Source organism: Pelodiscus sinensis, chromosome 8 (assembly GCF_052426305.1).
Source record: "Pelodiscus sinensis isolate ZL-2025 chromosome 8, ASM5242630v1, whole genome shotgun sequence".
In the NCBI taxonomy this organism is placed as follows: domain Eukaryota; kingdom Metazoa; phylum Chordata; order Testudines; family Trionychidae; genus Pelodiscus; species Pelodiscus sinensis.
The window spans coordinates 63075529-63089686 of record NC_143059.1 but is presented as its reverse complement, the minus strand read 5'-3'; the positions used below and the strand labels follow the sequence as shown (position 1 = coordinate 63089686).

At 45.7% G+C, this 14158-nt stretch overlaps 1 protein-coding gene across 5 annotated transcripts in view; it reads left to right on the top strand.

Annotated features, from left to right (window-relative positions):
• The window catches only part of VWA2 (von Willebrand factor A domain containing 2), a 76286-nt gene that overhangs the window by 28564 nt on the left and 33564 nt on the right, over nt 1-14158 (top strand). For all 5 annotated transcript variants that reach the window (XR_016350193.1, XM_089780205.1, XM_075935422.2 and 2 more), the window contains 5 exons: nt 497-629; nt 3552-3607; nt 5778-5885; nt 7693-8274; nt 10600-11151. Coding sequence is in view for 4 of the 5 variants with exons in the window: in XM_089780205.1 (XP_089636331.1) it covers nt 497-629; nt 3552-3607; nt 5778-5885; nt 7693-8274; nt 10600-11151 (1431 nt within the window). In the remaining variant the exon portion in view is untranslated. The remainder of the gene's footprint in view (nt 1-496; nt 630-3551; nt 3608-5777; nt 5886-7692; nt 8275-10599; nt 11152-14158) is intronic.

The window sequence follows — 14158 nt, the reverse complement described above, 5'->3', positions numbered from 1 at the left end:
AGGGGTGTTGAGGAGAAATACATTAAAGACAGCAAGGCTCTCAGATGTGCAGGCACGGGGCCATATAAACACTTAAGATAGAGGAGAGATGAAAATCCTCAAAAAGACCCCCACACATGACCATGTAAATCACATTGCTTAATCCACCACTGGAAGGTGCTTAGATAGCACAGTGATGTGGGTGGTATAAGAACCTATGTGGAACAGAACAACATGGATGGCCTTGTGGTTGCAGGAACTGTGCCAGAACAAAGCAGGTCAGAGAAGCTGTGGCCAGAAGTCCGGTAAAGGACTGGCCTGCCCTCCCAGCAGCATGTGACCTGTTTTGTGGCATCGCTGAGGTTGTGGAAAAAATGCCATAAGCTCTCTTTGCTGGGCAATGAGACAAGCGGGCCTTGCTGTGTGAGCACTATCCCAGCTGGTTCAGCTTCTTCTCCCAGACAGCTCCACTTGCCGACACATGCCCTCTCTCTCCTGTGTGTGCTCTTTGTGCCAGGTTGCAGCATTGAATCTCACCCTTGCGAACGCAAGACGCTGGAGACGGTGAAAGAGCTGGCAGGGAGCTATATGTGTTGGAAAGGGTCAAAGAGACCAAATGCAGTGCATACGTCGCTCTGTCCGTTTTACAGGTGAGTCAGCTAGCTTTCTCTCCTAAGTCAATAGAGCACACCAAATCAGAACACACACACGTCTGTTGTTAGATTGGATGACCTGGGTTTATAATTTGCTGTAACTTTATATTACAATGGCACCTAGTGGCCACAGCTGAGGTTGGACCAGGCTCTGTGTGTAGATATAGTAAAAGATGATCTGTGCCCCAAAGAACTTGCAATCTAAGCAAAAGGTGGGAGGGGACACTAAGGCAGAGCGACAAAGTAACTTACTCAAGATCACCCAGAGGATCTGTGGTAAAGCCCAGGGGTAAAACCCAGATTCCCAGACAGGTTCCCCAGCCACTTGACCATCCTGCTTGTTGTGTAAACAGCCTCATTTATGTATTTCACACAATTCCTATTTGTGCAACACTTGTTTGTGTTCTATGCAGTACAGAGAGTGGGTAAATCCCAGACAGACTGTAGATGCTGTATGGAATCCAGCTAGTTCCGGTATTAGCCATGCAAGCTTTTATTTTCAGGGAAGTCCTTTTCTCAAGGGATATCTGTCCCGAGAGTACTGGGAGACTCTCCCCTACGGAGAGGCTTCGCTCCCGCTCCTCCTGAAGCAAATGCTGAGCAGATAGGCTGCAAACAAAGAAGTGTATTATCGAGTCAATGTCAGCGAGTTGCACAAGGAGATTCCCCTCACACTGAGGTGAGAATGTACCTGAAAGCTTGTTGAAAATTTGTCAGATCTTTACATTGAATGCCGTCTTAAAAGTTCATTACAGCAGTTTTTGTACAGTAAGTGAAGTAATTTTAAAGTGACCTTTTAAAAAAATTGTTTTTATGATGTACTAGCAACTAGCACATTTACCCGGCATTGCTCTGGTCCTTAACTCAATTAAGTTTGTGCACTTTCCCCCTCGTTCTCTAACAGGGATGAAGGGGAACAATCAACAATGTCCTTTATGAATTTAGGGTGTGTATGTGGAGCTTCAGCCCCCCATCCTCCCTAAAGGGCATCTGGGGGGTGGAAGGCTTAAGGCTGGGGTAGACCTGGATGGTGGGGAACATGCCCCCAGTCAGCCCCTTTCACCTGTCCAGTGATTCTCTTTTCTGTATCGTTTTATGAGAAGCAATTCCATTCCAGGCACATCCCATTTTCCTGGCACAACCAAACCCTTAACTTGCTTAAAGTTATGATCATTGGAAGCTGTATACTGAATTTGGTGGTCCTAGCTCTTACCATTTAGGAGGAGTTCTTGAACAAATAGACAATTAACAAATAGACAACTAAAACATAGTTGATGAGCAGGTGAGGCCTGTTGTTGACTGGGCAAAGTCATTTTGAGTAGATTACACTTATAGGAAAGATTAAGAAATTAAATGTATGTAATAGAATTTTTTATTAATGTGCTTGAAAAAGGGAAGTAAGAGAACAGTTTTAAATTTGTAGGATTTCAACTTCAAACGTTATTCATTTTACTGAATAATTAACATACATAGTACATTTGAATCAGAAACTCTTAAAGCTTCCATTACTCTTTCCATAACTAATTTGAATTATTTTGTGATTTGTAATAGTAAACATTTTCTTTGCACTAAAATGATAGTTGAATAGGTGACTCGATTTTAATTTTGTTAGTAAATATTTTAGGAACTCTAATCACAATAGTCATGATTTTTTTGATGAAAAACAAAAATAATTATTTAAATCTTTCACCCAACATATTCCAGTGTAAAAAATAGTTCATTCAGCTAATTTAAGTGGCAAGATTGTTTATGTAGATAATCATGAACTATGACTTTTTTTTTTTGCACAAACTCACTCACTCTTCAAAATATATAAGACATAAAGAGGTCTTGAAAAGGAAAGGTGGGAAGGATTGTTGGTGGGTTCTCCTCCCCCCCCCCCCCCCCCGTTGCTTTTTATGCTTGAAATTCAGGTCTTGTCTGCTTTAGAAAACATTGGGAAACAAATGGGATTATGATATGTACAAAGGAAGTGAAACTTGACTCATGGAGATGGGGATCTATTTTTATTCTGGCTGTTCAAAATCTCAGAATTTTTGTATTTTATTTTATTTTTTTTAAGAAACTCAAATGTCTTACAAACTGCTGGAAGGAAAAATCTGTTAAAGGTTGAGCATCCTTTCCTCTTCCATGAAAGGCTGAGAAATGCCACTCAACTTCTCTAAGTCCCCAATGAGTCCTCCAGAAAAGCTAGGGAAAACTAGACTTGATGAGACTGGCATAAGGATTTTTTTTTTAATTAGGAATCCATACATCTTTCAAAACAAAACTTTCCTAGTCTCTTGCAAGTTATAAACAAGCAAAAAGGACACACACTTAATCTATTTTTCTCTTTCATGTCACCTTTAAGATGAGAGACAAGGCTTCAAAAGATGATCAATGAGCATTCACTCATTGATCTCATGTGAAAGGATTAGGGATCAAGAATTGCTTCCTGGTACAGTCCCATTAACCGGTAGAGTTAGAGCTGGTTGGAAACCAATGTTTCCATTCCATGGGAAATTGCAACATTTCACAATTTTGTTTTTATTCAGTTTTGAAATAAAAACTTGATATTTTCCACAGCACGAAAAGTTTAACAAAATCAAGGCAGAACCATTGAAACGTATTATAAAAAGATATCAAATATTTTAATCCAGCAAATAAATAGTAAATAGTCTAAACAAAGTGAACCAAAACGATAGGCAAACTAATTTGCTATAACTTTTTCACATAATATTTCACATCACATCACATCAAAAATGGATCTGTTCTCACAAAATGTTTCAATTTCAACTAAACTGCATTTTCTGAGGGAAGACCAATTTGTCAAAAACTTTAACTCAATATAGCTTCAGGATTTGTCTTTCAAATGTCTTGTTAATCTTTAAATGCTTGGTCAGTCCACTTTCATATTTTGTATCAATCTTTCTATCTTAGCTGGAAAAAAGTCTTGATAAAACACCCGGCCAGATGCTACCGAACTACTTGCCCAGGTAGGATTCAATCTTTCTGAAATCTTTTTTACAATCTAAGGTGAAAAAGATTAACTTAACTCGCGTTATTATTTTAAACCACATTCAGCTCCCCAGCATGGATCAGAAAAACAGGGATTATAATTCGTAATGGGTATTAGTGAGGAATTGGCCCTTTTTTTCCAGTCTTTCATTAATCACTGAAGAAAAGAGTGAAACTTCTTGTTTCACTCATATTCTTAACAATTAAATCATTCTGTTGAGTTAAACCCTTCACTCCTGGAGGGAGGTGTAAATTAATCTCTAGTTAATCTGAAATTCTTCACGTTTTTGTTTGCTGATAGAATTGCACTGTTCCCAAATTACTGTTCTCGTCACCTGCAGGAGCCAGCAAGAAACAGGCTCCAAGTTCGGGGATTGCTAGTGTGATGGATAGGCAGAGTGGTGGCTGGCACTCGGTGACTAAACTCAGGTCGCTAAGAGTGTTGGCAGGGGGCCAGAAGAACCAAGGGGACACAGTGCTGACATTTAAATCCTGCTGCCCCTTCTCTTTGTGTGAGTTGTAAATTAAGGGCTAGAGTGAGCAAGATACGGTAATCAGAATTACCATGCCTACAAGGGATATTGGGCATGGGTGTAAACTGGGCCTTGAAGTACGGCTCATGAGTCGAGAGAGGAATGTATGTTTAGTTGTGATCAAGCTATTTTTCTTTGGTTTGGTTGTTTGGTTAAGCTTCTCTGTGTAAAATCCACGTGCTCCCTCCCATTTGCTATCTATGCTGTACCCAGAGATACTATGTTCTCTGTGTTCTAATTTGTTTCTCTCAGTTGCTCTGTAACACCTAGCAACCAACTATGCTTTATTAAGGATATTCTTTAGTGTTTTTGTTAATAAAATCATCATCTTAAAAATGATGATTTGATTCTTGTGTTCTAGAAGGCAACAGGTCTGTGCATGTGCCTGTCTAGCCTGAGAGGTCAGCTATCAAAGACAGTTTGTTTTCTTTTCTTTTCTTTTTTTTTTTTTTTTTTTCCAAGCTCTCTTGCAGTAGAAGAGCTTGGGGGATCCCTGGGGAAGGAATTCGAGTGTTTCTTCTTGGGTTTTTTTCCGGGTTCCTTAAAATCACTTGATGATGGCAGCCTATCTTCCAGAGTCAGTGCATCTGTGACTCTGGGGAGGTTTTTTTTGGTAAGCAGAGCCTATGGAGCAGGGATCGGCATGCGCAATGAATGGACTCCCCCTTGCTACCTCCCCACTTGCAATGGGGAGCCTTTGAAAATACATCCTCATAATTTAAGCGCCTTGATTTGGAGGGGAAATGGAGATTCTTCAGTCTAGCAAAGTTTGTATGGGCATGGAAGCAATGCAGAACGTTCTGGTAGGATCTGAAAATGAAATGGATAGCTCCGGTCAGTGTAGCGTGTTGCATGCTATGCTGGGGAGACGCTTCATAAATAGAGCCCAGGAGACGAAATGTTGAGCGGCAGAGTGTTTTGGACTGCTTGTGTTCTCCATTTCTCATGGTAGCCTTGGAGCAAACCATGTTATAAGCCGGTTTCTAGAAGCATAAGTGCTGAATATGCACCATATGGACCTAACGGAATCTGAACAGAATGGGCCAGTCTCATCTCTGCACCACTGGTGTGAATTTGGAGGAACCAAACTTGATTTTAATAGTTACTTCAGATTTACATCAGTGGAGCTACTGGAATGGAGTTACTCCAGCATTTCCCTGATGGACGTGAGTTCACTTCCGAGCACTTGAAGTTGCAAGGTGGCAAACTGTGCTTAGGAATGGACAGCATTGCAACACTCACACTGAATTGTAATGTGGTTTTACAAAACAGCTTTTAGCAAAAGTGGGCTTTTTCAAACAGTTGGCGCTGCCCGGTTCAAGAATGGGAGCGTTCCAGTGTAAATAGGTTTCCTTTAAGAAATTGAGTTCTGCAACGCTATCAAATCAATGCAGACATGAGGGCCTAGCTTAATTGTGCATTACTTGAATAGAGAAAATGTTCCTTGAGACCTTTGTGAGACACGAGAGAAAATTACCTTCCACGTGACCTAGAGTCCATCTGACTGCACAGACGCTCCAAATGCTTACGTCTACTCGGCTGTGTAGCGTGACTGTATTTTTCTCTCTGGGCCCAACCTAGGCCCTCTCCTGCTCCTTGTCTGGTGCCTTTGCAGATCCCTGTGATTCCCAGCCCTGTCACAATGGAGGCACATGTGTTCCAGAGGGATTAGAAAGCTACCGCTGCGTGTGTCCTGTTGGATTTGGAGGAGATGCCAGCTGTGGTATGTGGGTCTAAGTCTTATCCGCTGCTGTGGTGTTAGCTCTTGGAGGCTGGGGAGGGACACGAGGAGGGCATAAGCCACATGACTGTCCCCCATGTAATTCGTCCCTGTGTCACACCGAGCCCCAGGCAGGGACGTACTTAAAGGAGGTGGGGGGTCCAGAGTGGATGCCATATCTCCAGGAGGTAGGGCCAGGACAGGGCTGGAGGGCTGAGGCTGGGGGCACGTGCAGGGCCAGAGCCTTGCCCTGGGCAGCAGCCAGGACCCTGGGCAGGGACCAGTAGTCTTGGCCATGGACTCTAGCCCCCTTCCTCCCCCCCCAAGCATCTGGCCCTTTGTCCCTTCCCCCCATGGTATTGGAGGGGCACATGTCCCTTGATTTTCACCCCCCCCATACACACACGCACACACACTGCCCCCATCCCTCTGCAGCCTGCCTTCCTGTGACAGCCCTCGTCTAGAATTCTAATGCAGGGAAGAAGGGATTATGCAATTTGCTGGTTGGGGTTGGGATTAACCCCCTGCTTTTTGAACCCTGCCTGCTCCAAGGACTGAGTCTGTTTGGCACAGGGCTGTGAAGGACTGGGACTTGCTGCCTAGTGCTCCCTGAACAGCTCATTATGGACGTTCAGCTTTATCTCTTTCACGAGGGGATCATCCCATGTGCTCGCTCTTCAGAGCCCTTGTGGCTTTAAGAAAGGATTCCCATCAGTGGTGGCAACTGAGAGAGATTTCCATGAGGGGAAAATTCCAATCCTTGCTCCACCCCTCATAAGAACCCTGTTCTGATCCCTACGTATCTTTTCCTTCCTCTCTGCCCAGCAGGGCCCCTGCGTCCCCCTCAGCTGGCGAGCATCCCCTCTCTTTTACCCCCACCCTGCATGCGCCTCTGCCACCAGAAGTCCGTTCTCGGTGGTCTCTGCACTTTGCCTTACAGGCACGGATTGCCCGTGTACGAGGTCACAACTCTGTTTGGCCGGGCCTCTTCCCTAGCAGTCAGGAAGGGCAACCGGGTCAAATTTCAGTGATGCTGCGACCATGCAGGCTGACCAGCACACCAGTACTAGTTTAGTACAGGACCACTACATAGAAGTGGTCTAGCTATGCTGCTCTTCCCCCTTTCCCCCCCACACACATCCACCAAACTTGGCTGATGCAATTTTGATCCAATGCAAAAACCTGGGTGGGGTGGGAATATTCACAGCCTCCCCGCAGTAGGTATCTCTGAGTCCCACTGTACTCAGAAGCCCCTCTGTGTCCAGGCTCCTAGGGGCTCTCTCCTTTCAGCATGCAGGGAGATCTGGAAGCAGGGCATGGAAAGTGGATCCGTCAGCTGAAGGAGGGGGATAGCTGAAGTACTTGTACCTTGGCTCCTCACCCCTACCCTTCTTTCCCTCAGGTCCCTGCAGAACTTCCATGCACATATGGGCCAGGAATTTCCAGAGGGATCAGTAATTCTGAGTGCCCATGTTGAGAAACCTTAAAGGGGCCTGATTTTCAGAAAATGCAGTGAACCCACCCTCTGAAACTGTAAGCCCCTTAAGGTGTTTCAAATTGTACCAAAAGATCCCCCTAACCTTCCTGCTACGTATTCCCCTACCCCTACAGGCTCTTGTGGCATCCTGAGACCTGATTCTCCTGTTGTCTAAAACCATGTTGCTCAGCCAGTGGTTTTGTTTTCTTGACAAAGGAGCTCTGACGTGCATTCCCTTTTCCTTCTGATCATTGAGATTTCAGGAGACCCACATGATGTGCTTGTTTATTCTTTTTTGCATTCCATGCACTGATTCCCTTCCTTTGCTTCCAGCACCAAAGCTGGGTCTGGAGTGCAGTGTGGATCTTCTTTTCCTGGTGGACAGCTCCTCTGGAACCACCGTGGAGGGATTCCTGCGCTACAAGGCCTTCCTGAAAAGGTTCATTCAAGCAGTGTTGAGCGAAGACTCCCCAGCCAACGTCGGAGTGGCCCAGTACAGCCACGATGTCCAGATCTCTGTCAAAGCAGGCGAGCATAAGGAAGTGCCCGCTCTCCTGAGGAGCGTGGATGCCATGTTTTTCAGTGGACGGGGAACCTTAACTGGCAAAGCCCTTCGGTATGTTACACAGCATGGCTTTAAGAGTGCTCCGGCCTTCGCAGACGTTCATGACCATCTTCCACGTGTGGTTGTCTTGCTCACGGATTCAGAGGCTCAGGATCCTGTGGTAGAAGCAGCTAAATATGCCAGGGGCAGAGGGCTCTTCCTAATTGGTGTAGGCAGCGAGCTCTTAAGAGCGGAGCTGGATGACGTGACGGGAAATCCAGAGCAAACGATTGTCTATTCCGGCTCCCAGGATCTGTTCAACAAGGTCCCTGAACTGCAGAAGAAAATCTGCAGCATAGACGGTCATCAAGGTAAGGCTATAGACCATAGTGCACTGATGAGGCCACTGCTCAAGGATGTTCCCTATTTAAGAAATAGGGTGGTTAAAAGAATGAATTTCAGCTCCCCCCACCATAATGATACATAATCCACTGATACTGATGCATGATCCAGGACACATCTACAGAGCATTGCTTAGACCTTGAGAGTTAGCTTGTGACATTAGCCCTGGCAGCTGGGGAATATAAAGACTGCCGCTTCTTAGTGCGTTCAGAGGCACAAATCACACACAAAATGGTCAGGAGGGATTGTGGTCTGCTCCTGACTCCTGCACCAACCCATAGAGCTGGCTGACTGGTGAGCAGGGTCATGGAGTGTATGTGTGTGTGTGGGGGGGGCGGGGGGGCGGAGGGAGCTACTATGTGCTGCTGAAAGGGACATGTTGCAACATGTTCACGCTCAATCTACAATGGGGATTAGCTCCTAAGGCATCCTCCCTTCTAGAGCTTTGTCTGGGGTGCTGCAACTTTGGTCTCCTCCACTCTCCTGGCCTTTGTGGTGTGGAAGCTGGTGAACTCTTCTGGTCGGTGCACCAAAGAATGCTCTACAGTGACAGGTTTTCACTCCCTTTTCTCTATTGGGAGGTGGGCTGGTAAAGCCACAGAGTTTCTGGAGAAAGTTGGTTGTCGTCTGGAGGAAGATTTGTGCGATGAGTGGTTTGAGATGGTTTCTGAGAGTCTGGTATTCCTTCAGTCAGTATGTCTGGGCCAAATAAGATGTCTGCCTGGCTTCTCTGGTTTGTGTATCTTGGGAACATCCTTGAGGTGAGCTCATGGGAGATGAAGTTGTAGAGTTTCTCTTGTGGTTGGGGAAAGGCTATCCTTAAATTCCCAACTGAATTGTGTGATCTTCTTTGAGTTCTTTATAGTAGGCGGTGCCGGAGCGTTGTCATTTGGCCTTATTAACATAGTCACTGCAAGTGAGAACTACAATGATAACCCCCTGTGTCTACTGGCTTGGTCACTGTCTGGTGGTTGGGTTTCATGGACTGTATAGCCATTCTCTCGGCAGTGGAGAGAATGGGGTGGATAGAATTTTAAAAATTTCAGTCAATTCTTTTCCTGAAGAAATCAATGTCAATGATCAAGTATGTGGTTTCCCCCTCTGCGAGGTATCCTGTCAAATGATCCTTTTTTCCTTATGACTTTCAGTGGATACCTGGTAGGTGTGGATGGTGTCGTCATTGTTTCAAAAGATTCTTTGGGACAAGTTTGGAAAAATAATTCTTCTGGTTCTTCACGTATTAGAATGGTGGGACAGAAATTTAACTCCTTGTAAAGTACAGATAATTTAATTCCACTTAAGGGTAGTCTAGATACATTGATAATGGTGGATTGTTTTATAGTGTCCGTGTGTGGCAATTTGGGGCCTTGATTTCTCCTGAGAGAAGTATTCTGTGGCTTGTGGAGTTGTTGTAGTTGGTTCCCAATGCTTGTTTGTGTTGGATGGCTTGGCTGTCATCAGGTGTTTTTTAAAGCAGTTCTGGATTTCTTACATGATCTCTGGGTAGATTTCCTTTCCCCCACCCTTTCCTTCCAGTGTCTGGAAGTATGAGACAATTTCTTGTCTGACGTGGTCCCTTCTGGAGTATGTGAGGTGCAGGAGATGGTTCCTCAGTTTTTCTGAAGTCCTTCTACAGTGCTGTTGAGCATATTTGGGGTATGTAGTGGTCAGAGGGTGATAGATGGTGAGTCTTCTGGGGATGAGGTTTTGTTTCTTGCACCCTGTCAGGAAGCAGATGTTGCTGTTGTGTTTTCCTTCCTTTTTTCCCCACGCTGTTGTGTTCGGTCCATTTCAGGCGGCAAACTCTGCTCTCTTCCATTGTTGTTCTGCAAGCAACGTTGAAATCAGTGTGGCCTTCATCCCTGGTCACATGCATGTATCTCATCAGTAGGTAGAGCTTAGTGACCTCGCTCTCTCTTAAATGAAGGCTCCACTCCTGAAATCCTTACTAAGTTCCCCCTTGTCACAGTGACTTTTGCCAGGATGAAAGGCCTGGGGCTTTGGCTCAAAGCCGTGTGACAAGTGAAAAGAAATGAGAATTATAACCCAACGCAGCGGTGCTTGTGTTGATTGTGTAGCTGTGGTTTCTCTTTTCTAGCTGCTTGGTATGAATGGGCTGTAAGTTCCTATAATAATGAATTGTAAATTGCAATCTGCCCTTTCACAGAATGCTGCAGTGCATTACCGCTTAGTAACGAACGTGTTTGCCAAGAGCAGGCCCAAGGTGGCTCTCTGGCTTTGCTCGGTTGGTAACAGCTGTGTTCTGAAAGGCTTAACGTTGGCTCTCCTTTCAGGCTGCCAGTCCCAGTCTCTGGATCTGGTTTTTGCGCTGGATGCCTCCAGTGGAGTCGGCAGGGTGAACTTTCTGCAGCTGAGGAACTTGGTCAGCAGCACCTCTCTGCAGTTCAATGTCAATCGGGACGTCACCCAGATAGGCCTGGTGGTCTACAGCACCAGGGCTCGCACAGCATTTGCCTTGGATGCGCACGTCACCCGCGTGGCTCTCCTTCAAGCCATCAACCAGGTGCCTTTCCTCAGTGGGTCGGCCTCCATGGGCAGAGCCTTGCTGCATATTCATGACCATGTTATGACTGTGCCCAAGGGGGCGAGACCTGGGGTGAGCAAAGCCGTGGTGGTGATCACGGCTGGGGGCGGCACCGAGGATGCGATTGTCCCGGCTCAGCAGCTGCGGAGCCGCGGTGTGTCGGTGTTTATCATTGGGATCGGGGCCGTGCGGAGGGACACGCTGCTGAGGATTGCCGGGTCTCCCAGCTACCTGATACACGTTTCCTCTTACGACGATCTGCACAGTTACAAAGACCTTATCATTGAACGACTGTGTGAAGGTAAGCTGGCTTGTGGCTTCCTGTTCTCAGGTGCCATTAACTGCACCCGGAAACCAGCTGTTAGAAGCCTTATCAAGCAGACCTGTGTGAGGATCTCACTGAGGCTCAGTCCGTTAGGTTTGGTTTGGCTAGTTTGCCAGCTGCGGCTGCCTGTTGCAGTCGTATCTGGGTTAAATCAGCTTTGCACCGTACGTTAGAGGCGCAAGAGAGTTGAAATCCAGCTTTAAATGAGTAGGATGTCTCCTACGACATACATTGTGAAGTATCCAAGTAGTCCAAGCAGCTGCTGATGAGTTCCTTACAGGCTGCAGAGAAGGTTCTCACTCCTGATTGTGTGTGTTTCTCTAGCCCAGAAGGCTTTGGCGAGCTCTGAATCCAGATCTGACGCTGTTTTGAATCTGATCTGATGCTCGGCCGTCTTATTGTCTCCTGTCCCTTTGCAGCTCACGGCTGACTTGCTTGCCCTTATAGTCGCTGGCCACTAGCTATCCATAGCAGTTTTAGGCCAAACATTTAGGTCGGGCGACTGTAAACATTGCAAGTGTTCTGCTAGGGCTGGTCGGTGCTGCTGTCTGAGGACTGGCGTGCGCACAACCTGGGCTACTGGAGAAGGGGCTATTCCATTAAATGAAGAGCCTTCTATGCACAGTTACTTGCCTCGATATTTTTTCTAATTTTTCTGAAGAGGAGAGTGTTTTTAAAAGGTTATTTCTTTGTACTTTCTTATGAGATGTCCAGGGAAGTGCAGGTAGATCAAAAGAGCTAGAGGGGCTTTTATTAAGTGGGAAGAATACAGGGGATTACTGTCATTGATTTCTAAGAACATACACAGTCACTTGAGGTGTACACACGTGTGTTTAGTGCCCTTGGCTGCTTAGGCACACAGCCCTATTGGACTGATTTTAAGGCCTGATCCTGCAAGGTGCTGAGCAGGTGAATAGTGCTGCTGTTGGGAGCTACTCAGCAACCTGCCCTTCTATGGCATATATTTATACAGGGCGAGGCTCCATTTATCTGCGTGTCACTTTGCTGTTTTATAGTGCAACCAATATAGGCAAATCCAGTGCATTGACCTCTGCAGAGATATTTATCCTCCTCTGAATAAACAATGGAAAATGAGGGCATTTGGTCTTGACTTCAGGAAACGCAACAGGGACTTGAGAGAAGTGAGCTCAGTTACCACTTCTGCCACAGATGTCTAGTGCGATCTTGGCAAAGGGACCTTGTTTTCCCTGTGCCTTAGTTACTCGTCTGTAATTCTTCCCTGAAGGGATGTGAAGGCCACTAAATCTTGACTACTTGGGAGGTGTTCAGTTACTACTGGGTTAGGACAGTGTTCCCTGTAAGCTGTGTGCTTCTGCACCCGCTCAGAAGAAATTCAGAGGCTGCCCAGCTGATTAGCAGAGTGCCCACAGCTAGGTTTTGGGTTGCTATTGGTGGTGCACATTTGCACATGCCTCGGTCCACATAAAAATTATTCCATAATTAGAAAAGATTAGAGGGGACATGGGATGGGAGCCATATAAGCACCTCGCCAAAACTAGCACTTCTAAACCCAGTAACCCCTGGAAAGGCCATGCCTTTCAATAGACGGGAAATGGTTCTACTGGGTATTTCCAGTGCAGGAAGGAACGAAGAAACTTTTTAAAGTGCTGTCTTGGCTAAGAGAGATGGCAGATGTGCTCATGTTTTATGAGCAGATAAAATCCAGCTGAAATGGGATTACACTCCACTTGGAAGGCGGTTAGGCTGAAATGATGATTGATTGATTGATTGATTGAGAAACGTTATGTAATTGTCGGAATGCCTCCAATATCAAAAGAGTCCGGCTAATCCAAGTTTCATCTTCAGAAGCACTTGCCTATATCCAAAATAGGGGAGAGTGTTTAAAACTGGCCAGTCAGAAAGTTATACATAGGCTACAAATACCTAATAGCCAGCTCCTCTTCGAAGGGTCAGTGCTTTCTGTTTACCAAGCAGAGTCTTTAGGAGTGTATTGCTGGGATTAAACAGATGTAGGTCAAACACTAATTAATGCTTTAGGGAAAGAGGAAAAAAAGACTGTCAAATCCTCTCCAGCTTTACCTATGGGGGAGAGAAGGGAATGTGATGATGCAGAGAGAAATTCTTTAATAAGTGGGGGTATGGCAGGTCTGATCAGCTGTTTGGTAAATCACTAGCATACAGGGGTGGGTGGAGTGGAAAACCTATTGCACTAGATGTTTGGTGTCCCTGCTGTGAAATAAGGGATCTCTTTCTCTGCATGAGCTAAGTATGTATATTGCTTTCCTGACCCTCAGGGGCAGCTCATTGAGTTCTGGGGGAGTTTGCCTAAGTAAAGACCTCAGTGTTTGACCCAGAGTGTAGGTGTCTCCTTGAGGGACTTCAAGCCCTTAGATGAAAGAATGCCCAACAAGACGAGTGAGTTGTGCTTCCCCCACTGAAGAAATGGAATGGCTTGCGTTCCTAAGAGGAAAAGGAATACTTGAACTGGCTGGTATGTGGCGAAACAATTGGTGCTCAGGGCATGGATAATTTTCTGTTTGCATGTGAGAGCAAACTACTGGGCATACCTGCAATTAAAACTACATCCTGTGGATTGAGACAACATGGAAACCTTCTGTCACAGTCTGCAGATTCCTCCCAGCCCAGCGTCTGGGATCTCTACACTCTGCATCTTGTAACAGTGCAAACTTCAATACCTCGTCCGCTCCTATTCACTCAATTGGCCTTTAAAGAAAGAAGACTGGGAAAGTTGAGCATTCCTCAGGAATTCTCAACACCACAGAAGAGTGAAGTTTGACTGTAGGTCTGTAGCAGAGTGGTAGTCATTTGGTCCCTGTTAGAGAGACAAAGTGGGGGAGACAATATCTCTTCTCACCCCGTGTAGCCCCCCCAAAAAAAATTACCTCACCCAACTAGTCCTTTTGATTGAGGGTGGCAAAGTACAGGGTGGCCTTACAGTGCCCCTTCTCCACAGCTGCTTAATGTTAGAGACAGACCTCCA